Below are 25,177 nucleotides of genomic sequence, written 5' to 3'. Positions count from 1 at the left end.
TTATGGGCTGAGGCAAGCACCCGGTCTTAGTTCCATAGGATGGATGAGTTCTTGCAAACTCAAGGATACCATTCTATCCCTTATGACCTGAACTTATATCTTCGATCTACTGCAGAAGGGGTTAGCCATATCCTGCTACACATTGATGACTTACTCATCAGAGGCTCAAATTTTGCTATCATAGTGGAAATCAAGGCTAAGCTTAAAGTACATTTGAGATGAGAGACCTTGATTTGTTGTCCTATTTCTTGGGGATGGAGATAGTTCGTTCTAGGGACTATATTTTTGTATCACAGCAAAAATACACACTTCAACTCGTGGAACAATACACTCCGAATCAGACGCGGCCATTGGCCACGCCTCTAGATCCTACCATCCACTTGTCGAAGAATACCCTAGGACAGCCCTTCAATGAACATACCTATCATTTTGTTGTAGGAAAACTTCTTTGGTTAATTCACATTAGGCCAGATTTAGCTTACTCAGTTAGCATACTCAGTTACTATTTCATAGCACCTAGGATGTCACATTGTATTGCATGTCTTCGTGTATTGCCGGTGTTCCCATGGCGGCTACCTCTTTACCTTGGGCACGAAACCCATTTCTTTGTCCAACCGTAAGCAAGAGGTGGTGGCAGCTTCCATGACCGAGGCCAAGTACCGGGCTCTCTTCGATGCCACCACCGAGGCTATCTATCTGAGGAGTTTACTAGCAACAGTTCACTTTCCATGCGACTCTCACACAGTTGTCTACTGTGACAACCAGAGTGTCATTGCTCTTGTGGGCAATCCGATCATCACACCACGGACATGGCATGTGGGAGTCCTCTTGCACTTTTCCAGAGAGCAAGTTGAGCTAGGCACTATTCGCCTAGAGTTTGTACCATCATCAAATAATTTTGCAAATATCTTGACCAAAGCAGTTAACCGGCCAGTTCTTTAGTACCTACTATCCAAGATTGGCTTGGGTACACCCTCCCCTACTTCTTCAGATTTGACAAGGAGAGGGTGCTTTCCCTTCCAGTTTGAGAGGGGGTGGCTTCTACCCTTGATAGTAACAGTGATGATGTTTACAGTTTTTTTTAGACATTACACCCATTTATTCTTTTATATTGTATTATGGACATTTGTAACTTCATCCGCACTATCAAGATGACATGATTGTAAAAGGACACTTAGACAAGTGAACAATTCTCCTGTAAGGGCACTGTCCAAGTGACACCATTGCATAGTATATTGCATAAGCATGATATCTTGGATCTCCCTTTGCATTACCCCATGCATTGGCATTTTATTCATGTAAACATACATCTGTGCGCATTTATCCCTTTTCGGTCATTTGGAGTGGTCGACTCTAGGATCCACCATATTTGTGGCATTGCACAAGGCAGTCTCCAAGGCAATCTTTCTCAACTTGCTTGCTTACTTTGCTTGTCTTGCTTGCTTGACATATTTGCTATACACACACATTCGTCATTTTCTTTGTCACCGAAACCTAGTAATGGTAGGGATCGTATGCTTGTCTTATGAAGGTCTTGGGTCTGACCATACCTTATCACTCTCCCGTTTGGGACACAAATACTCAATAGGACGAAAACTTATTTGAAACCCTCACTTAATGCTTAATCTATTAAACCTAAAAATCCCTCCAAAAAACCCCAAAAAAAAGTTCATAGCTAATTTCATCTGCCTTGCAGGGCTTGGTAGGCCACTGGGCAGGCGACGTGCACCCTTTGTCCGATTCCCTGTCCTCTCTAGGGTGATCACTTGGGCTCCCTTGGTAAGATAACCATCGCCTCTGTAGTCTTAGTAGGCCACTGGGCAGCCGACGCGTACCCTTTGTCCGATGCTCTTGCTACTTTGGGGTGGGACGCCTTGGGGTAAAAGATAAACAAAGCAAGGGCTTGGCTGGCCTCTATTCTCGTGGTACCGTTTGTTAGGCCTAAGAGGGGATGTTGAGCTAAAAATGCATTAGCTTTACTTAAACAGCCCCAAAACATACGTAAGAAGAAACCTTGTTTATTTAAAAGAAACGCGATCCTAGAGAGTTTTTGTGTCCCATAAGCACAAACACACTTGGGAGGGCCCAAACTTTCTATAAATATGTCTATTGCCCTCCATTCAGCCCTTGATCTCGTTTTTGCAAATTTCAAGTGTTTCAACTTACTACCCACACCCCATTCGCGGAAGACATCTTAATCAAAGCTGTCCATTGCTCTCTCCATCAATTAGACCTGATTTCCAGCCCTCTTCGCACAATCTGGAGCTGATTCTAACCAAGCAACTGTTGTTCTTGTGTAGAACTGCTACCGCACAATCTGCCACGTCACCACAGCCTTGTATTTACTTCCTACAGGCTGTCGCCCAGCTACTGCAGGTGTCGGTTGGCAGTTTTCTCTCTCCTCCAGCAATCGCCAGCTCCTACAGGTTGTCGCCAAGCTATTTTACCTGCGTCTAGCAGTTCTCTCTCCTGCAGGCTATCTTGCCTGCGTTTTTAGTCTTTCTCTCTCCTACAAACTGTACCTACGTTTTTAGTCTTTTTCTCTCTTGCAGTCTGCGTTTTTAGTCTTTCTCTCTCCTCACTGTTGTCTGCATCAGATCAAGCTTCTCACTGCTGCATTTGCTGGTATTCGACAACCGAAGGCTACGTTGATACAATTTGGAATCCGTTCAGAGTACGACACACTCTCCAACTCATTACCCCTGCCCTGATCCTTGAGATACAGGAGTTCGAGGTTCAATATTCATTCACTGCATAGTGTGTTTGTTGCATGAGCATCGTATGTTCAATAGTCATATCACTTCATTCATTCACTGTGTTCATTGTCTCTGAGTTACCCTAACCCTAACTGTGTTCTTTTATCAGTCTGTGCTTTGTCGTGCGGTTTCTATTTATGTTTCTATGTTAGGGTATTTCTTTACAACCAATGCTTTAAGGGCCCAAATATCATCAATGCTATTGAGCTTCACTCGTAGGTCCTCTATGTTGCTTGAGCATGAGGTGTCCTTATAATTATAGGGGAGGCTTCCATCTTGACATTGTGGCCATGATGAGGCCTTTGCAACTTTAAAGAGGGGTAGCAAGAAGATGAAGGCTCAATGCTATAACTATGGAAAGAAGGGATACTCATGCAAGGATTGCAAGGATTTAGCAACATCACGGAAAAAGGAGCAACAAAAGAAACAAGATATGGATGTTAGCATGCCATTTTGTTAGTTAGTCATCTCCTAGTTGTGAGCTCCATTAGAATCTAATGGAGGCACTGGAGCTCTAACTGGTCTAGATCATTCAATTTGTTTGCATTTCTTTCTCAATGAGTGTCGCATGTCTTCATACCATGCATGCAGGCAATTATCTAGCTTTGTCAATGGTTAGCTACTTCATATTGACAATTTTGATCAAATCAGCGTGTTTAGTTGGTTGCATCAGCATTTTTGTTGCCAATGCACGTTGATCTGCCAATTTTTTACTAGCCAACTGCAGTATTTTTGGCCCCTGTTTACTAGGCGGCCGATTTTGGTCATTTATGGCTATTTCTAGCAAGCCACTCTATTGGGGCAAATCACTCGTCTTGCAGGTTGCACACTCTAACTCTAGCCTTTCTTCTCCATCTCCAATGCTGCCATCATCATCATCTTGATCTTATCCCCTAACTGACACTTTGGGCTGCGTATAAGGATTGAGTCCACCATTGTATTCAGCATTCATTTTGAATTCAGTGCAAATTTCTCTTCCCTTCCTGTTGTCTTTCTCTTCTCTTTCCTCTCCGTGTTCCTGTTCCTCTTCCACTATGCACTCTCACGTAGTATCATTGCCTCAGCTAGAATGCAAAGGTTCCAATCAAAGGTGACCACACTGCTGATGAAAACGAAAATTTTCAGCCTGCTGTTTACTGCAGAAAGCACAGATTTTCTACATTGCTTAAGTGCTTTCAACAAAGGTGGGGTATCTACCACCATTCTTTTGTAGGTGCAGCTGAATACTCTCTCTGTTTGGATTTTCTACAGCAAAATGCAGCAGATTTAGTGTGTTTGCAGGTCTACAAGGAGTACGACCAGTTACATGTGTTAGATGACTCAAATGCTAAGCCTATTCATACTCCCTGAGGTAGGCATCATGATCACCGCAAAGATCAGAGGTCAAAGCCCCATTCCTAATGGGCACCATCTTTTGACAAGTCTCGAAGATCAGAGCAACCTTCTCCCCCCTCTCTCCATGTCTCCCATAGGGCACGTTCTTCTAGCCATAGGATGTCTATGATGGCACCATCTGTTCAAGTGCCCATTCTCCCTTCTCTACCAAAGATTGGTTGGATGGATCTAATTACTCTCTGATCCATCATCCTATAAAGTGGAGTGTATCCTTGTTACATTCAATCTTTGGGCTTTTGTTACTACCCCCATTCCTCATCCCGTGGAGAATCCCACAGTTGGATCAACTATGGATCATGCATCCCTTTAGGATGGACTCAACTCCCAAGCCTTGTCCTTTCTCTTTATGAGCCTAGAAACTTTATCCTTCTTCACATACGCATGTTACGAACAACAATAGAAGTGTGGACAAAGTTTTCTTCCCTCTAGCATCAAAAGACTTTTTCCCATCACATCACCTTGGTAAAAAAGCTTTGGATACTCTTTGTTGATGACTCTCCCTCTATGAAGAATCACATGAACAAAATGGAGGATGAGGGATGAGCTTGCATCCCTTGGTCGAACAATATCTTCGAAGGATATGGTGATGGTTCTCCTTACCAAACTATCTCCTAAGTATGATATTTTCTACACTAGCCTTCTTATCTCGCATGTACAGGAGACTCTTCTTTGAGAGGAGTTGTTGAGCTAGAAAATGCATTACATGCTGAGTAGCCTCTTAAACCCCCCCAAAACATGCTTAATTAATGAAAAATCCTAAAACAGAATGCAATTCAAGAGAGTTTCTATGTAAACCCTAATTTGGAAGGGTCCATTCACATTTATAAATAGACAAGCTGCCCACCATTCAACCCATCTTTTTGTGCAGGCTTTGTAGATTTCAGCCAATTAGCCACCTACCATCCGCTGTCCATCCATCATTGATTGTAGCCCATCAACATCCAACCCTCGGTGGATTGTTTCCAACCATCGCCCTAACATTTGGAGGTCTCCATCTACTGCATTATCAAAGCACCTGATCAACCTACGTGTTCAACATCTGGTGCCGAGTGACCTGTTGCATCTCTCCCACCATGCAACTACTACAATACCTATGCTTTTGCTATCCGGCAAGTTGTTTACATCAACAAACACCTCTCTTGTTGGCACCTGACATTTCTCTACCTCAAGTGATCGATTTTCAATCTTCTGTGGTGGTACACTGCTGCATTTACCAGATTTCAATCTCCAACTACTGTGTTTTGGTGACCAGTCTACAACCCCATCTAGGATAGACTTCTGTTTTGTGATGTTGGATTTGACCATCCCTTTATTTTTTTTCCATGGGCACAATTGCTCCCACCCAAAAAAAACAAACAAACAAACAAAGTGATTTCATCGCCTTTGCAAGTCTTGGTGGGCCACTATACAACCAACATGCACCCTTTGTCCAATGCCTCCCTAGGGTGACCCTTGGGCTCCCAAGGTAAGCTAACCATCACATCTATAGTCTTGTTAGGTCCTTGGGCAGTCAATGTGTACCCTTGGCCCCATGCCATGGCTACTTTCAAGAGGGAAACTTCAAGATATTATGGTCTGAGCTATGCTTGCAATCCTTTTTCGGTTCTAGTTTTGGGCTTGAGAGGAGTGTTAAGCTAAAAAAGATGCATCACATATTAATTCTTCATTAGCTCATCAAACCAGCCCCAAAACTCAAAGATTACCAAACTTTCTATGTCCCATAAGCCAAAAGCCTGATTTTTGGAGATTCCACATCTATAAATAGGAGGTTGCCCAACCACTCAACTCATCCTTATTTTGTAGGTTTTCAGCCATCAGCCCTATTCAGTGGCTATCCATTCCTAGCGACTATTGCCACATCCTTGCCAACCCTCAGCACCCTATCTATTGTTGCCACCAACTGTTTTAGCTGTTGGCAACCGCTTCAAACAGCTACTTTTTCAGTTAGGGCAGGCTGCCATCCTGTCCAGCCACCTCAAAAGATTACTGCAGCCCGCATTTTCTGTGGTACAGCCCACGTCAGCATCATCCTCACCCTTTACAACTGTCGCCTAGCCTTCTATTGCTGCTAATGATTAGTTGGCTCTTTCTCCACGTGGTTACATTGCTGTGTACCAACTCCAACCCTCCAAATTGTTGCATTTTGGTTTCCAGCCTGTTGCCCTTCAACTTTCAGCTCCAAGTAGTCGTTACAAACCTTGGGATTTGTCTCCAATGGATGTCACTCTCTAACTACTCCCATTGCTCCACCCTAAGCATCTTGTATATTCTCTCATTCATTTACAACATCGAACCATTCACTTGAGTTCTCTTTCTTCCCTATTTGTGTTTTGTGTTTTTGTGTTTATTGCATTATTGTCTAAGCTCGTGTGTTTTAGCTATGTTCAATCATTCTATGTTCTCGATACAAACCCCAGCATCACGTCACAAAGTTTTCCCTGACACAACAATTGAAGTCTTGGCACTTTGAGATCCTCAAGCTAGGATTGATACCCATGTTCACATTAAGCAATTTGATAAAGAGAAGAATTGGCTCCTCATCTAAGTTCACATGAAGAGACACTTTGGCAATCTAACCAAAGGAGGGGAACCCATGGTTATTTATGCTTTGTAGCATTGGTGACAAGATAGTCATGTATGTTACTTCAGAGGCATTATTGATAGACATAGAGAGTTGCTATAATTTCTTTCTATTTGTCAAGAGTTGGTATGATCAACATCATCAAGTTCTTTCCAAGGCACCTTGGTGGTGGCCGATACACCCACTACTTATATATCCATGGTCCTATCCCTAATTGTCATTGTTATATGTACTACAATGAGTCATTAAAAATTATACTTATATATTTTTTTGTACTAGATCATCCACGATTTAAGAGTGGGTGTTAACAAATATTGTCAGTTCGTGTGTGAGTCTCTACATGTCCTAGTGAGCTAAGCATATTTATTTCCCCGTGATATGGTCGCTAGATTATTTGGGCCCGATTTTCTAGCCGACAAGCCTTCTTTATATGGTCAACTATATTTTATTGGCCATTTATTTTGTTGGATAACTAGTTCATGATGGGGGGCTCTTTATAGGCTAGTGCTCCCTCCTCCAATCTCAGTTTAGCATATACCTATATTGCAAGTCTTGTCAAAGAGAGGGAGCTAGTGCCAATGCCCATCCACCGATGACTCACTGTTGCTTGTGTACTATCATGCCTTGGAATATGGATTTTATTTCCAAGCATCTCTTATCATCTAAGTTCTCTTTGCACTGTTCCTTTTTCCTACAAGTGTTTATCTTTTCTCTTCTCTCTTATGTTGTGTAGTCTATTACAACAAATACACACACTTCCGTCATTACACCGAATTTTGACAACATCCACTTCAAAAGTGTGTACAAGCCATGTAAATGAGCAAACTTGTTTAAAATATACCCCAAGATTCCAAGAATGAATGTCCATTTGCTACTCTGTGTGAGAGAAAAGAACATATGAATGATTAAGGAATAACATTGAAATTGAACACAATAATGAACTGAGTACAAGCAGCCCTTGCACAGATGCCAAAGCACATATGGCAAACACTAGGATGAGAAACAAATGGTAAACAATGATGAGGGCCAAACCTGGCTGATGTGGGAGATTGTGCTACATAACCAAGTTGTCATTGCATCCACTTCAAAAGTGTTTACAAGCTATGTAGTCAAGAAAACTTGTCTAAACTATATCCAAGATGGCAATGTTCTACCTTTGCATAAAAATAATACTCCATCATTGCATTGCATTACCTTTGAAGGAGGTGGCTGCCTTGTGCACCTTTCAAGCCTTGGTCAAATTCCCACCAAAAGAAGCCACAACAAACTATTGGATGAAAGTCAAATATTTATGTCTATATCATGTGGCACATTGAATTCCCCAAATCTGATTGCAGCCCCATGTTCTTACAATTCTTTGTCTTACTGCCATTAGACAGCAGATTATGATCAATAAGAGCCTATAAAATTGCAACATATGTGAAATGTGGTGAGTACGAGAGACAAAGGTACTATGAGCGGAATTGTCTCAAAGCTCAAGAGCTATGGGAAAGTTCCTCGAGATGGTCTTTCATGGTACTCTGGAGATTACGGTTGTGATTGGGGCAATAGCTTGGGTCATAGATAGAGGCCCATCATCTTTAACAAGGATTTTTACAAAAGCCACTCTTTTCTCGTCATTATTTGAATGGGACTCGCACTCCAAATGACTCACCAGCACAGTGGACTTAATGGTAGCATCACAAATGGGAGCCCATTGGTAGTTTGATTGCTTGATACATTTTGAGTGCAAGGTGTAGGCATGTTATTGACCTCCAAGATGTGTCTGCTACATAGATTCTTTCAAGGATTTGGACAAAGACTACCAATACTTTGAGATGGAAGAGGTTCTAAGAAGATGAGGAGGAGGAGAGAGGCTTTCAAACCCACATGGAATTTCAGTACCTTCTTTCACCTATGTAAACAAATACTCGAGCACCAAAGATAACAGAAAATATGACAAAAACACAAAGTAAGGATGGGAGAACCCAGAGGGGAAGAGTAACTTGGAGATAATGAACACTGAAAAATGAATAATGAATAAATGTGAGGCTCGATGCAGTAAACACACTATGTAGAGTGAATACCAGACCGCGAACTCTTTTCCCCATGTCAGTAGACCATGTCTAGAAGCACAAACAGAGACAATCGATGAATTCACACCGAGACTGCGTTTTTCTGTAGCCAAGGCCTTATAAAAGTTGCAACCTTACAAGGTTACCTCTGAATCACTTGGGCATGCCGAGTGCCTACGCCCTCCTCTGGTAGATGGACGGTAATCGGTGTCCGACATATATTTCAGAGAAAAATCGGTCATACTAGTAGACCTCCTGTGCGAGCCTTTCCTTGCTGGAGAGGAATCCCGTTTGCTCCTCGCTCTTGGAGTCGATGGCACACTAGCCTCGGCCGAGGAACCGACCTGACAACTACGCCTGGTGGTCGAGCGAAACGCAGATACAGCCATTGCTGTTCTGCAAAACCCAGACAATGATCAGACTAGCTCGTGCTCTCTTCGAGTGTGCCTTCGTTTCAGCTTTCAATGGAATGAGAAACTGTCCAACCAGATCGACCTGTGCAAACGTGCGCGATGAAATTCCCGCAGTACACCAAAAAGGACGTTCGAGTGACACAAAGACAGGACTCGAGTCCCGACTTGCCCGTCGTAGGACAAGAGATGAGACAAGTGTGGGTCGCGGATTGAATATCGCATTCAAGGATGCCATCCTGGCGTTTTCACACGCGACGCATCCTCCGTTTTCGAGTTTTTCGCCATCCAAAAGAAACTTCAAACAACCAACCTCCCCCGTCGATTTTAAAGGCACGTCCGCGCGCCAAACGCACTCGTGTTCCAGCAACCAACCATTAGGGTCATGTCACCATCACCACATGTAGCTCGTAGTCGATTTTATGGGAGTCTTACGAGTAAAGTGAACACGGTGTGAGTGTGACATGTTCTTTGGCCTCCTTCCTTACCGAAAATATAGCTATCTTACTTTGAAAGTCTAGTAAAGGCTATAGGTGTGGCATTACCCTTAGTTCGAATGTTTTAAGATTGCTCCAATTTTGCTTTGTCTGTCATCCAAAAGAAACAACCAACATCCCTTGACAATTTTAAAGGCGTTCTCACGCCCAAACATGTTCGTTAGAGTTTCCAACAATTAACCATTAGGTTGGATGTTCAAGTTTCATGGCATGTTCTTAAAATGTTCTCTTCATTAAGGAGATATGTGCAACTATCCTATGAATTATAAAATCAAAGCACAAGGCTTTCTTCAAGGTCACAACCTTGCAACACCTCCAAACAAACTAGAGTAACATTGTGTTACATCAATAAATGTAACTTATTGGGAAACAAGCACGAGAGATGGCCGTCCAGGGGCCTTGGGCGCCCATACGGGGTTAAGGGGAGCTTAGAAAGTAAGTGAGTCATAAATATAGTATAACTCACCAGAATTGGACGGTTGGCAAGGGAGTCACGATGTCGTTCTCTCCAACAACTTCCTCGGCGTGCTCTAGGAAGGGAGTCGGCAGAAGACAGACCAGTAATTATTTTAATACTACTATCAGAGCTACAGGATCTGAAGTCGGGCCGCGTCAATTACTACTTCGATCATCTCTCGCGCTTGTGAGGTATATATGTTATAGTCCCTTCCTTCTTGTACGGGACATTTTTACTTCTTGTAATATAAAGCAACAATTTTATTATGTTTGTGAGTTGAATGTAAATAATGAATTAAGTGGTTTGTTGGATGAATTTAAAGATGTGTTTCCTTCTGACTTACCTAGTGGCCTTCCACCAGATAAGGGTGATGTAAATCACCCAATTGACATAGATAGGGATACACACCATGTTTCTAAACCACCTTACAGGCTAAGTAAAACGCAGCACCAAGAAGTCGAAAGGCAAATCAAAGATTACCTTGATAAGGGGTTTATACAACCCAGCATTTCACCTTGGGCTTCGCCAATTTTATTAGCGAAGAAAAAAGATGGTTTTATGCGAATTTGTGTTGATTATAGAGCACTTAATAAGATAACGGTGAATAATAAATTCCATATGCCCAGAATGGAAGATCTTTTTTATCAATTACAAGGAGCAAAATTATTCACAAAGATTGATTTAAGATCAAGCTATCACCAAGTAAGAATTAAGGCCTAGGATGTTCCTAAGACGGCATTTTGTACTAGATACTGGGCATTATGATTTTTTGGTGATGCCTTTTAGCCTCACTAATGCACCATCTACTTTTATGAAGCTGGTGAATAGTGTGTTACGGTCCTACCTAAGACACTTTGTAGTAGTCTTCTTGGATGATATCTTGATCTTTAGTAAATCAAGAGAAGAACATTTGGAACACTTACAGTTAGTATTTCAATTGTTAAGAACCCATTCCCTTTATGCGAAGAAAACTAAATGTGAATTCTTCGCACAAGAGGTCAAATATTTGGGGCATATTATCTCGAAAGAGGGAATCAAGATGGATCCAAAAAAAGTAAGGGCAATTATTGAATGGCCATCTCCAAGGAACCTGGAAGAGCTACAAATCTTCTTAGGTTTATCTAGATTTTATCGTAGATTCATTCGAGATTATGCCAAGATAGTTGTTCCAATGACAGACCAACTTAAAGGGAACGGGAAGAGCTTTAATTGGGGTACAAACCAAAATGAAAGTTTTAAAAAACTTAAGGTAGCTATTGCTACAACTCTAGTAGTATTAATTGTGGATCCCAATAAACCATTCATGGTTGAAGTTGATGCCAGTGACAGGGTAGTAGGCATGGTTTTATTACAAGAGGGTTGACCGATTGCTTTTGAAAGCAAGAAATTAAACCATGCAAAATGGAATTATTCCGTTTATGAGAGGGAGCTGTATGAAATAGTATATGCAATGAAGAAATTGAGGCACTATCTGTATGGTGCCAAACTTTTGATTTTGTCGGATCATGAAAGCATTAAGTAGCTTAATGACCAATGGGATCTACAAGGGCGTAAAGCCAGATGGGCCGAACTCCTCCAGGAGTTCGACCATGAGATAAGGTATAGAAAAGGAAAGTACAATATAGTGGCTGATGCACTTAGCAAAATGCCCATCATAAATGAATTGAGTTTTACTCGATTCTCTTCCGATTTGCTTGAATCCTTAAAAGGGAAATGCCATGTTGATCCAACATATTCCAACATATGGGAAGCAATAGAAAATGGGGATCCAAATGGAAGGGCCTCCATTGAGGAAGGAACATATGAGGATGTTCAACAAGGAAATGGAGCATCAGGGGTTGCTCAAATGGGATTCAAGTGGAAGAATTTTACAATTGATAATGGTTATTTACTCTACAAGGGTAGGGTATGTGTCTTGAGAGATGAAGAAATAAGGTGCCAGATACTCTTTGAGTGTCATGATACCCCTAGTGCAGGACATTCAAGAGTTAATAAGACTTATAGTCTTACTAAAAGGCAGTTCTATTGGCCCGGAATGAATAAGGACGTCCTTGACTATATGGTCAAATGTAATAAATGCCAAGTTAATAAAGCTGAAAGATTAAAAATGGGAGGACTTCTCCACCCATTAGAGACTCCTTCGAGAAAATGAGAGAGTATCTCCATGGACTTTATTATCGTGTTACCCAGAACATAGAGAGGGCACGACTCTATGTGGGTGATTGTGGATAGGTTAACCAAAATGGATAGGTTTATTCCGACTTCAACTGATGTTAAAACATCAGAATTGGCTAGATTATTCATAGAGAACGTATATCGATTGTATGGCCTTCCTGCAAATATATTTTCTGATCGGGATAGAAAAATTGATAGTCAATTTTGGCACGCGCTGTATTTAGGAAGTTGGATACTAAACTTAGCATGAGCATGGTGGAGCACCCGCAAACTGATAGGCAAACTGAAAGGATTAACCAAATCCTTGAAGATATGTTGAGAGCATATGTAAGTAAAAGGCAAACTAATTGGGAAGAGTAGTTACCGATAGCAGAGTTTGCATATAATAGTGCCAAACACTCTTCTACTGGATATGGTCCATTTATGCTAATATATGGGTTTCAGCCCAGAGCTCCTCATGCAGTAGGACTGCATAAGGAAAAGTGTAACGTGCTCGGTCCTCAGATTGCGGGACACGTCTTAGCAGCCCATCAAGAGATCAATCTAGAAGACGCCGCCTGGCACTCCCAAGGAATGACACGGGGTTTGCCAACTAGGGTCTCTCGATTCTGCCTCCCAACGAAACTTATCCAGCCATTCCCACTAGGATCGACCTGAAGTCCGGGTACCTAGCAGTCGAGTCTTCCTAACAGCCCTCTAGCATCGGTCGACAACCGCTCCACTTTGCGTAGATATAACTGGACCCAAGCAGACTCGTACCGCACTTGGTTCAAAGAGAATGGGAAACGAGAGGGAGGCATCACTCGACCTCTCTGTCCATAGGGCATAGTCCCGTTCCAGTCCCTTAAAACGGTATGAATCAGGGTTTCAACTTACAAGTTCTAAGGTCCTTGTCTAACTAACATTTGCATCAAATAAATTCCATTGAGGAAAGCTCTCGGCTAACCAAGACCACCCTGCTGTAGGATGGACCCGATGGTCACATCCACCACGCTTCCCTCGGGGGTTGTTTTAGTTATCTAATTCCCTACCACATTATGTTTAACACATAAAATCAGCTTCCTTAATTAACCCATTAATCACAAGTTCCTTTACATAATTTAGGGCACAAACACAAAGACAATATAAAACAAGATCAAACACTTCCTTAACTTATCTTCAGGTTAATGTATGTCTCACGCCCATACATGAGAATTAAGTGTTCCTTTCTGCCTCCGCAAAAAAATCCTTCCGTCTCCTGGCAACAAAACCTGAAGGTTTATCCTCCCAAGATTCCGCCTTGAAACTAGTATCAAGGCCTCGAGATCCCATCTCAAGTCATGTAGAACACTTGTGTAGGGCTCGGAGACATTGGGATTTACGGCCAGAACCCCCACTAGCACCCAAGCGTCCTCCTATGCCAAGTAATTTCCACAGAGAGATCTCTCGTGGCGAGTTCAGTCCACATTCTTGGCGCGGATTCATAACCCCCTTGATTAGGGTTTGGCGGTTCGTGGGGGGTAGCTAGCGCCATTCTTCCTTAATTATCCCTTTAGGAAATCAACCACAACTGAAGCAACCACCTTAATAACGTTTACTAGGGAAAACATCCCTTTTGTTCCCATGGCAATCAATCATCACAGACTCAGCCATGAAATCATCAACCACACCCCACTTGGGTTAACATCCAAAACCACATTAACAAATAGTTGAATGCATAACCTCTTGCTTCAAGGCATCGCAATCCCATTGCATGCACAACTAGAATTTAACTTGGATCTATCAAAACACTTTTACAACCTTTTCAAACAACCAAGCATAACTTGGGTCAACAATCCATCTTTAACAAGATCAACCTTCGTTAAAACCATTTCAACAATTCCAAGCAACATGCTTAGCATGAATCAACTACCCTAAAGTTCGCTCTCCCTGTGGGTTAGGGCTTCGCAAGGTTGATTTAACAAGCTCCTTCTAGATCCTTTAAATGAACTAAGCGATTTCATCTTGACCTTTATTAATCCTGGCTACCTATTCAGGATAGAAGATCAACCCAATTCCTAGAGTAGTTATCTAATATCACAGGTCACCAAGTGCTAACCCATATTGCTAGTACATCACTAAGAGTACATTAATGAGATTCCATCCTGATTAGCCATAGGTTATCCAATCTTCATCTATCGGCTAGAGTTCAGAAAAGGATCTCTAAACGGAATTTCTTTTAGAACTACTATTCTAACAATGTTTATCGTACAACCCCATTGTGTGTGCAAGTTAGCATATATCGACATGTGCATGATCTAACTGTTACTTTAATGTACTCTATCATCCTTGCGCATGAAAAACGGGTTTGCAATCTTGGGATGCTATTGCATTTTTTTTTATAAGGGTGTATTTTTATCTCTTTCGATGCGAGGCTCCTATCCTTTTCATGAAAATAATGCAAGATTCTAGCTCTTTCTAAATGCAAACTAAGGTAATCCATTCAATGTATAATACAAAAAAATATTCTATTATTAATTAGTAGAATGTTCTTCATGCAAGTGTTTGTGTCAGGCATTTTGGCATCTTATAATGTGTTTTCCTTAATCAATTTTACCTATCATTTCGTTGACCATAAACATGAAATATCTTATGATTATTACAACTATTGTAACTAGATTCATGCCTAGGTTCTTTACTTATCAAACCATGAAATATTAATTTTATTATGATCCCCTATCCTCATGAGATAAGCAAGACATCGAAGCAGTACCTGATTGTGGGGAGAAACTTTAGTGTTTACCCTTGGCAGTGTGTTTGCATGGGTGGTGGCATCTTGACCGGAATCTCCGTCCATGGTTATGGGATTCCCATTCACTTGGGAAGATCTCCGCTTTGGGGCCATCCTCAATTATGAGACTCTCTGAGTCGTGGAGAGAAAGTCCGTAAGAACCTTGGCCAAGAGACAATGCACGAATAGGGAGCGCCTATTGGGAGCCGTGTATCTCATACACGAACTTCGGTAGAGAGCTTTAATGGGATGCGCCTTCTTGTGCAGGGATTGTAGAACTCTAGCACTCCAATGCCACCTGAGCATATCCTGATGATGAAGATATACTCCCAAAGGCACAAAAGGGAGCCCGTGCGTGAATTGGGCTTAGGGGGGGAAAGGCTGGAAAAGTTCTAGAACCTTCTCTCTCTCTCTCTCTCTCTCTCTCTCTCTCTCTCTCTCTCTCTCTCTCTCTCTCTCTCTCTCTCTCTCTCTCTCTCTCTCTCTCTCTCTCTCTCTCTCCTTCTTCTCTTCTTCCCCCTCTCTCCCTCTTCTTCTCCTTCTTCTTCTCCTCTCTCCCCCTCTTCTTCTTCTTCTTCCTCTCCTTCTCTCTCTCCCTATTCTCCTTCTTCTTCTCCTCTCTCCCTCTTCTTCTCCTTCTCCTCCTCCTCTCTCTCTCTCTCTCTCTCTCTCTCTCTCTCTCTCTCTCTCTCTCTCTCTCTCTCTCTCTCTCTCTCTCTCTCTCTCTCTCTCTCTCTCTCTCTCTCTCTCTCCTCCTCCTTCTTCTTCTTCTTTGATCACGATTAGGGGGGGGGGGGGGGGGGGGGGGGGGTGGGGGTGGTTTTATTGATATCACGGCCAGGCAGGGGGGTGGCGCCTGCTCACAACGGCGAGGACGGTGCACTACTGCAAGAGGTGGGGGAGTTCTAAGCCAAGCAGGATGGGGGTGAGGACGGTGCGCGGCCTGCTGTCACGGGGGGGGGGGGGGGGGGGGGGGGGGGGGATGCATGCTCCGCATCAAAGACCTCACACACACACACACACTCTCTCTCTCTCTCTCTCTCTCTCTCTCTCCCCAACGTGTTGTCGGCAACCAGGGAGAGAGAGGGGTATTTAAAAAATTTTATAAAAAATTAAAGGGAGGGGGGGAGTTCCTATGGGGGGAATAGTACGAGGGTCACCGGGGGGGGGGGGGGGGGGGGGGAGAAAACATTACAAAAAGGTTCAGGCAGCAAATGATTTTTTGGAGGATATGAATAGTATGTTAAAATTTGTTCTAGAAAATATTAAGAAAGCTCAAGACCGAGCTAGAGCTTATGCAAATCTTCATTGAAGAGACATCTCCTTTGAGGAAGAGGAATTGGTCTATCTTAAGGTGACTGAACAAACTAAATCCATGAAAACGAGATGATGTCCAAAGCTTTCACCTAGGTATTGTGCTCCTTTCACAATACTTAAGAGGGTGGGAAAACAAGCTTACAAGTTCCAACTACCTGCTGGAAGTAAAACACATCTAGTTTTCCATGTAAGCAAGCTAAGAAAGAAGCTGGGTGATATGGATACTCTAATCTTAAATGATAACATTGAGGAGCTATTAGATGACCAATCTATTCCACATGAACCAAAAAGAATTTTAAATGTTCGTAATAGACGAACAAGGCATACTATTTATCAAGAATATTTGGTGAAATGGAAAGATTGTTCAAAAGAAAGCTCAATGTGGGAGCGAGTAAGTACTTTAAGAAAAAGGTTTCCCAATTTACAATTGGACCTTCCAAGTATCGTTTTTGAGGACGAAACCAATTCTTAAGGGGGAGGAAATGTTACATCAATAAATGTAACTTATTGGGAAACAAGTGCAAGAGACGACCATCCGGGGGCCTTGGGCACCCGTACGGGGTTAAGGGGAGCTTAGGAAGTGAGTCATAAATATAGTATAACTCACCATAAGTGGATGGCTGGTAGGGGAGTCACGATGTCATTCTCTCCAGCAACTTCCTAGGCATACCTTAGAAAGGGAGTCGGCAGAAGACAGACTAGCAGTTATTTAATACATTGCTATAACGATGCATCTACCATAACTTATAACTCTCCCCATGCAGTTAACCTATGTCTCAAAACATTACCTTTCATGTTATATTATTATCCAACATGGAACCATATCGTGTAAAAGCATCTCCTCGCTTTATTCCATACTCATAATCCTTACTTTTTTCTATACTATTGGTGCTTATGTGCAAGGACTTATAAAATGTTGCACTTCCTCATATCATAAGCAATGTTTTGTTCTAAGTGAGTGCAATTATTTGGTGCATTCCTGGTATTAAATCTCATCTCCTTATTGTGTCTTCTATCTTTTTGTCATTATGCCCCCAATTAGCATGCTACTCTATGAGCCAACTTGCACACCATCTTGTCACTCTTTCTCATTGTGCCACCATCTCTCTCTCTCTCTTGTGTGTGTGTGTGTGTGTGTGTGTGTGTGTGTGTGTGAAGGTGACTATTTCTAACTGATCTAGTAATACACCTTTTCTCAAGGCATATCAACTCAAGCACCACTAAACATAATCCCTAGTGATACCATGCCTCTATGATGTGGAGTGAAATAGTAAGCTTTAATGATGGTGAGACCCTCAATTGATTTCAACCTCCCAATCATGACTATTGGATAAGATATTTGTGCATAGTCTATTACCATTGTAATGCAAGTTGCAATGTCCTTCTACTCTTTTTTTTTTTTAAATGCTTGCTAACTTGGACCCCTTAGTATGATCTAACGAGACATCATTGGGTAAATCATCAAGTTGCTCTTAGAAGATGTTTATGTCCATCAATTGAATTTGGAAGGGATGAAATTAGAATATGTTTAGATGAAATATTGGAGGGTAAACCTTAGAATTCATAGTTAAGCAATGTTAAATGCTAGTTTTTGGTAAACACACAAGTTTCTTTGCCCATAGGCATGCAGACAAGCATTGGCCACATGAAGATAATGTTATGAACCTTGTGTGATCCTATAGAGGCAATAATTTGTATGTGTGTTTGTTTTTTTGCCCAACAAGGGAGGAGGAAGGGGGGTGGCGGCGGTTTGCACGTATGCAATGTAGCTTCGCAACATTACATGTAGGTTGATGGGCTTACATAATAATAAGTTGACAATGTCACTAACATGCAAAGCCACCTCTCTCTTTCCATAAGCCTTTGGCCTTTATTGGAAATCATCAATGGTATAGGATTGCCTCAACAAACACTCGGGTAGAAATTTTAGCTTTTTATGCTCCTCACAGCAATGGGTTACCACCCAAACTACTCAATAGGGTATTGACAATCATCACCTGAGCTTCCCAAGAGGGTCAACATGTCTCTTTCCTAAATTGTTTCGATGTAAGCGTATACTTGCTTATCTTAGTAGTTATTTGTGCAACTAAGAAATTTTCGCGATAATTACGATGTATTAGTTTTTCCATTAATAATGGCTAGCGAGGCTTTTGAATAAGCTCATTGTGCCTTTTTTCCTAAGCATTTCAATGTAAGTGTACATCTTGTTCTTTGAGCAATAAGTTGTGCATGTGTACAACAAGTCACAAAGTTTGTCCCTAATTTATTATGTGTCAATTTTCATTAAGATCTTCCTCACATGTATGAACTCTTCCAACCCCTCCTTCTCATGCATAGACAAATGAAAAAAAGGTTGACAATTTTCTTAAATTGGATAGATTTAACTAGAATTCTTTCACTTTTTTTTGCCCAATCTATGTAAAAAATGTAAGCAAAAAGGAAGGAAGCAAAGATAGAAAGGAAAGAAGAGTGAAATATGAAACTGAGAAGAGAAGGAGAAGGAAGAAAAGAAGAGGTAGTAAGATGCTTCTACACTTCCATCCCCTCCCTTCTATTTAATCCCCACCTCAATCATCATAATGATCATATTATCCCTCTCATCATCTTGATGTTGCTATCCATCATCATTGTCATCCTTATCATATTTCCCACCATAAAAAACTTGCATTCCCAAGCCTAGGCACACAACCCTTTGTGACACCATGGGCATAGAGATAGATAGATAGATAGACGGACAGAGAGATTTGCATGGTCTTTTACTACCCCATCCCTAAAACCATGTTGAGAGAGAAGAGAGAGCAAAAGATTAAGGGGGAGAAAGAGAGGAGATATATATATCAAGAGAGAAGAAAAAGAATGGAGATGTTGAACTACATACACATTCAACAATGAGACATAAGCAAAGCTCCTATTCTTTCGAGAGTTCAACCTCCTTCAATAGACTAGCTCTCACCTAGTCATTCTCCTCTACTCTCCAAACCAATAAGTTTACAAGTAAGCAAGAAAACTAGAGATTCCAAGATTATAAGAGATAAACCTTGAGCTCCATGTCATTGCAATCAATTTGATTTGGAGTAGAGATGGTCTCATTATCATTGTGTAGCCCTATTCACTTTCAAGAGCTCAATCTATGCTTCAACCCACTCGAAGCTTTAACCACCATAGTAAGAAGGGATGAAGACAAAGAAGAAGAAGAAGAAGATGATGATGATGATGGAGAAGTACATGAATGCTTCACCCTTTGCACTCTTGACCTCAATCCCTCTCCCACTCACTCCCCCCACCCCTCTCTCTCTCTCTCTCTCTCTCTCTCTCTCTCTCTCTCTCTCTCTCTCTCTCTCTCTCTCTCTCTCTCTGTGTGTGTGTGTGTGTGTGTGTGTGTGTGTGTGTGTGTGTGTGTGTGTGTGTGTGTGTGTGTGTGTGTGTGTGTGTGTGTGTGTGTGTGTGTGTGTGTGTGTGTGTGTGTGTGTGTGAAATATAGGAAAATGTGAGCAAGAGACCCTTAGAAGCTTTGGCATACATACAAGAATGATCTTTCCATAACCTTTTTCAACTTCTACACATGGACGCTTTTTGGAGAATCTTTGATATTGGGCACCCTTAGTTGCCTTAAGACTTTTGCCCTTGATTGTTTCATCTAAGATTCTACAAGGCCCTTTTTCAATTTGCATGTGACTCTTATAACAAACTACATCTTGATTAGTTATTGGGTGCTTTGAAAACTTCATTTGTTGCATTTTAGGTGTGGGCCTTTCTTTCAAAAATTAATTTGTTGCATTTTAGGTGTTGGGCTTTCTTCCAACACTTTCTCTTTGATTGTTCTTATTCTTCAATGTACCTTTTCCCTTATGCTCTTTAGCTATAGCTAGGGATTAACATCCCCCCCCCCCCCCCCCCCCCCCCAAAGATGAGTGCTAATCACTTTGCACTCTACGTGGCTGTGGGATGCATTGTGCTAGGGATGGTCTCATGTTGGAGAGTGGTAGTCATACTACATGGAGGGCTTAGGCTTCTTTACTTGCTTGGAGGCTAGAACTTTGGCATGGAGACACATTTGCAGGGCAGATGTAGGCAGAGGATGGAGAGATAGAGGTTGATAGGTTTGGCTAAAACTATGGTATCCTACCGTAGATGCCCTGGGGCAAAGTGGGGAGAGGGGCTAGGGTACTCCATAGGTATAATGCACATGATTGCACTCTCACTCAAGTTGATTTTCCTTTTCTTTTTCTTTTTCTATGTGTTTTGTTTTCTATTGACATATTATTATTATTATTATTATTATTATTATTATTTCTTTCTTTTGCTTTTCCTTCTTTCTATGGTAAACAAAAATATATTTAGAGCTCGATTACTAAAGAAGTGGCCCTAGTGTGCCCTAGAGATGACCCCTACCTTGTAGATATTCTTGCATGGCATTATGGAGACTAAGAGACAATTTTAGATAGAAGGGTAAATGCACATGGCAAACCTATTGTCTACCATGTCCTCTAGCATAGCTATACAATAAGAATGTAACAAAATTACCTAGAGATGTAGTGCATCATTGCCGCTCTAGCAATTCTTGTATTTATGTCAAAAATAGATTTACTTACCCACTAAGCTTGAAATTCCTATTTGACTATTGGATGTTCCCATGTGCATGTACAAGAATGTGTGTGCAATAAGAAGGTGCTCTCCCTTTGTGCACATGCAAGTAATTGTGTTGTGTCTAGCTATAACAAACCTCAAATCGTGTAGTGCACAATGATGGTGCAAACATGCCTAGACCCTCCCATTAGCATGGAAGTTATTGGAGAGAAATGGGAGATGACCCTCAAGTGCAATGCATAGAAAAGAGTGCTCATGACGTGCATGACACGATTCCCATGAATGGTGCTAGGGCAAGAGCAAGAAGTTACATACTTGGTATCAACTTTTTCTCCATCAATCTTGGCCTTCTAAGCAATCTATGGAAAATTTGATACCTTATCGGCTAAGGATTATTTAATGTGTGATGGAAAACCTTATTCGAAGCAAGTTAAAAAAACCTAGATTTATTTAATGTGTTTGAGAGAAATAAGAGATTACAAGGTAAGTTTTATTTTTCTCGTCGATTGCATGTACTATAAGATGGTTTGATTTTTGCAAGCTAGGTTTTTATTTTATCATGCTAGGAGAGTTTTTTAGCATGATTTTGGCAAAAATTTTCATATCACACAAAATAATCATTGGTTGAGAATGCATTAACATTGTACAAGTTGATTTGAAAGCCATGATTGAAACAATAGAAGTTGGTAATAAATTATGCTTCTTCTTCCTCTTACCTTTGTACAATTCAAGGGATATGGATCATATTCACCCACACATGTACACTCTTTTTTTTCACTACATTTGAGGGTCATCTCCCATCTTTCTATAATAACTTTCTTGCCAAAGGGAGGACTACACACTTTTGCACCATCATTGTGCACTACATGGCTACATCTATATGTAGCATAGTTAGTTGCACGCACAAAGAGAGTACCTTCAAACTCCACACACGTTTGTGCACATGCACACAAGAACATCTAACACTTGAATAGGAACCCTGAGCTGAGTTGGGCAACCCATCTTTAGCCAGGGTGATACGTTAAGGAGTTCCATCGACAACCTTAAGTAATTACATGCAGTGATGAAGGATAGGCTGAGGCAATTGGCGAATCTCCTCATAAAGTCACTAAAAGAGGGCACTAGATCCCATGACTAGAATAGATATGTCTTACTAGCTCTAAGGGTGTAGATGTTTGGTATTCTTGAAAAGTTATATTGTCCATGCTCCTCCTTCTTGAATTGGCTACGTCTGCAAGGGTAGGGACAATAGATGGGATCGATCCATTTAGAAGGGTACACATAGTAAAAGGTGGGCCAAGCACGCTTGTCTACTTCTAAAATGGGGTAGCACCAACTTAGTTGTCCCAACCATGCATCCCCAAGATTCTCATCAAGCTAGCTACTCCTATGCCTCTGTGTAGTGACAACTCTACTTTAAGGCCTTCATATTCCATTGGGCAATCCATTTATAGGCTACATTCTCCCCTATTTTGATGATCAATTGTATCATGTGCTAAGGGAGTGGCTTTTCAGAAGTCAAGTTGATTCTACACCCTCGTTTGATGAGCAATTGTATCATGTGCTAGGGGAGTGGCTTTCAGAAGTTAAAAATTTTTTGCACCTTGAAGTCAAAAGCAATTGTTGTGCTAGTTTTGTGCATCTCATCATATTGAGGAATGGTTTCTTCAAGTATCTTGTTACTTTAGGGTGTGAGGCATGTCAAGTAGGGGGTCCACCACTTTTTGCATGGGAGCCTTCAACACATTAACTATTCTCTTATATATCTTATGTTGTCCTTATGTCATCTCATTTTGTTGATATGCCTCACATGGATCTTCTTCATCATAGCTAGGAAGATGAGCCATCTCAAGTGGAGGCATTTCTTCTACTAAGGGCTTCACCTTGTCCTTTGGTTGAGGATGAACTTCTCTACTTGTTCGCAATAAGAGGCCAATCTAGAGAATCATGAATTTTAAATCCTCATCATCTTATCCTTACACAAGAAAATGGTATCCAACTTCCCTCTTGCCAGATCACCTTAAGCTCAGCCCCAAAAACAACTTGCTCTAGGCTAATAGTATGGAGAGGCTTAGTTACACCTTCAGTTGGTCAACATAGGTCACAAATATCTATGTTAGAGTGGTGGCCACCTTGTGATATAGCTCTTGCTACAGCTTGATCACATACTTGCACAACTCTAATAACTATTTCCTATACCTGCTTTCTCTAAATAAGGCTTTAGCCAAATGTGTTGTGATCCTATGGATGGCGCATTCATCTTTCTTTTTTATCTTTTGTGTTGCCTCAATGAGGGTTTTGTCATAGGCAATTTTTAGGTCAATGAAGGTGAGATTCAAATAGTTGTACTTCTCATGGGCATCCATAAGCTTTTGGGTTAGGGTCGCATATATTGCCCTTTCTTGCTCTGCATCCTTCATGAGATCTCCCACTTGGGCCCTAATATGTTGGTCCTACTAGTGCATAGCTTCTAACTCTTGCACACATGCTCTTGGTCCCTCTAGTTCTCTAATTTTTATTGTATTTTCTTGTTTTCCTCCTCCTCTTATTTGTTATTCTCTTCTAGCACCTTATTCCTTTCCTCGGCCTCTTTGCTCTTTTCTTCCAACCTAGTGGTCTCTATATTTTTGTCTAAGTGCTTAATTTTCTCTTTCAATTCCTCGCCCTTTGCTTTTGTCTCTTTGATCTTCTCCTTCAATTCTCTATCTAGTCTTCTAGTGCTTGATTTTTGTACTCCATTTCCTTATTATTATCCTCCAACTCCCTCCTCTTCTTCTTTATTTTCCCTTGTAGCTCCCAATGTTGTCAACCAACTATATGATGAGCCTTTTATAGTTTTCATTCTTTGCCAAAATAGCTTGTGCTTTTTTTTTTCTTTGCAACTCAAGTGATGTAGCCATCCTCCATCAAAATTGGCCATTTCTCTTGCTCATGCTAATTAGTTGTCTTGTTAGTCTATTGGTGACTACCTCTAGTAGTGGCTTTTTCTACTACCTACTCTCTCTTTTAGCTCTTGAACATCAATTTGCAAAGCTTGCAAAACTGTTATGATATCCATGATATTGGGGCCTTCCTTGACCACATTTTCCATGCCTTTAAGCAAGCTGTTAGCACTCTTATCTGGCTTCAATCCAACTTTTTCCATCTATTCTTCTCCCCTCTGCCTCATATCTTCAACGAGAGACTATATGATGCCCAAGTAGATATTTTCTTAATCTTTCTTGTACAACTCTTGCTCTTTATGCAAGTCCTCAAGAGACTCTTGCAATGCTCCTCTTCATCAACATTCACTGACCTTTGTTCCTTTCTCCAGCCTTTTTTCTCTCATCTTCATGATCATCCCCCTTGTTTATGGAGTTCTCACCGAAATTTTCCCTCTTGATCCTTTTGATGGTCCTTATCATGTTCTCTTTTCCAACTATTCTACTAGTTTCCTAGTCCTTTATTAAGATCTAGTCTTGAGGATTCAGCTAGTCATTATTTTGATCTCCTTAATTTGTTTGATTAATGGTATTACCCTTGCCTATTTATGGTGAGTTAGTGGGGTTGATCCTTGCACAAGGGGGTATTAACTACTTCGGAAATAAGTTTGATGAGGGTAAGGACATATACTATGGTCCCTACCTTGTTAACAGTACTTGATTACCTCCTTGATTGCCATTTTAGCACACGTTGTGCTTTGGTGATCGATTTTATAATTAACTTTATTGAGAGGTCATTTAGGTCCTACTTTGTGATGACCCCAATCATTAAATCCTTCACGATCTTTTAGGTATCCTACTGGCTAAGGCATTCAATCGGATATAGATGAAAATGGTGTGAAAGACTTGCATAACTTTTCTCTGATCTTAATTAGCAATAGCAAAGAAGAGGAGGCTGTCATTGTTTGTCTCCCTAGGAAATAGTCACCATTGTGGCTTTCTTTGACTTGTCATATCTTTCAACTTGTCTTCTTATTCCTAGGGCTTGCTCTACTAACCTTGTGAGTGAGCTTGACCTCAACAAATGATTGTGGTGCATGAGTGGTGGGGTACATGATGGCTGACCTAGTATCTGATTCATACTCTTGCATGAAAATTAAACTACCATGTAGTCAAGCCTTGAATATCATGGCCTCAACATACTACTCTAGCCCACACTTGACAATCCATTGGTGGGCTCTTTGGCTATTGGCAATGGCCTTCTACATATTGGCTATT

At 41.2% G+C, this 25,177-nt stretch overlaps 1 protein-coding gene and 1 long non-coding RNA gene across 5 annotated transcripts in view; one reads left to right on the top strand and one right to left on the bottom strand.

The window, feature by feature from the left end:
• The window catches only part of LOC148025367 (uncharacterized), a 66,573-nt gene extending 57,135 nt beyond the window's left edge, over positions 1-9,438 (bottom strand). The window contains exons 1-2 of one of the 2 annotated variants that reach the window (XM_087692428.1): positions 9,282-9,438; positions 8,933-9,182 (exon numbers count right to left, since the gene is read on the bottom strand). In XM_087692428.1, coding sequence (XP_087548554.1) covers positions 8,933-9,182; positions 9,282-9,421 — 390 coding nt within the window. In that variant the 5' untranslated portion in view covers positions 9,422-9,438. The remainder of the gene's footprint in view (positions 1-8,932; positions 9,183-9,281) is intronic. The other variant, XM_087692429.1, reaches the window with a different exon arrangement.
• LOC148025366 (uncharacterized) overlaps positions 1-25,177 on the top strand; it is a 107,284-nt gene that overhangs the window by 56,412 nt on the left and 25,695 nt on the right. Inside the window, exon 4 of one of the 3 annotated variants that reach the window (XR_015693057.1) lies at positions 18,116-18,540. The exons of the other annotated variants lie outside the window; for them this stretch is intronic. This is a non-coding gene — a long non-coding RNA (uncharacterized LOC148025366). Of the gene's footprint in view, positions 1-18,115; positions 18,541-25,177 lie in introns of those variants that run through there. 3 annotated transcript variants of the gene reach the window in all.

This window comes from Lygodium microphyllum, chromosome 14 (assembly GCF_053477565.2).
Source record: "Lygodium microphyllum isolate KBCC chromosome 14, Lygodium_microphyllum_v1.1.10, whole genome shotgun sequence".
Lineage (NCBI taxonomy): Eukaryota > Viridiplantae > Streptophyta > Polypodiopsida > Schizaeales > Lygodiaceae > Lygodium > Lygodium microphyllum.
The sequence above is the reverse complement of the archived record's forward strand: the minus strand, read 5'-3'. Positions and strand labels throughout refer to the sequence as shown.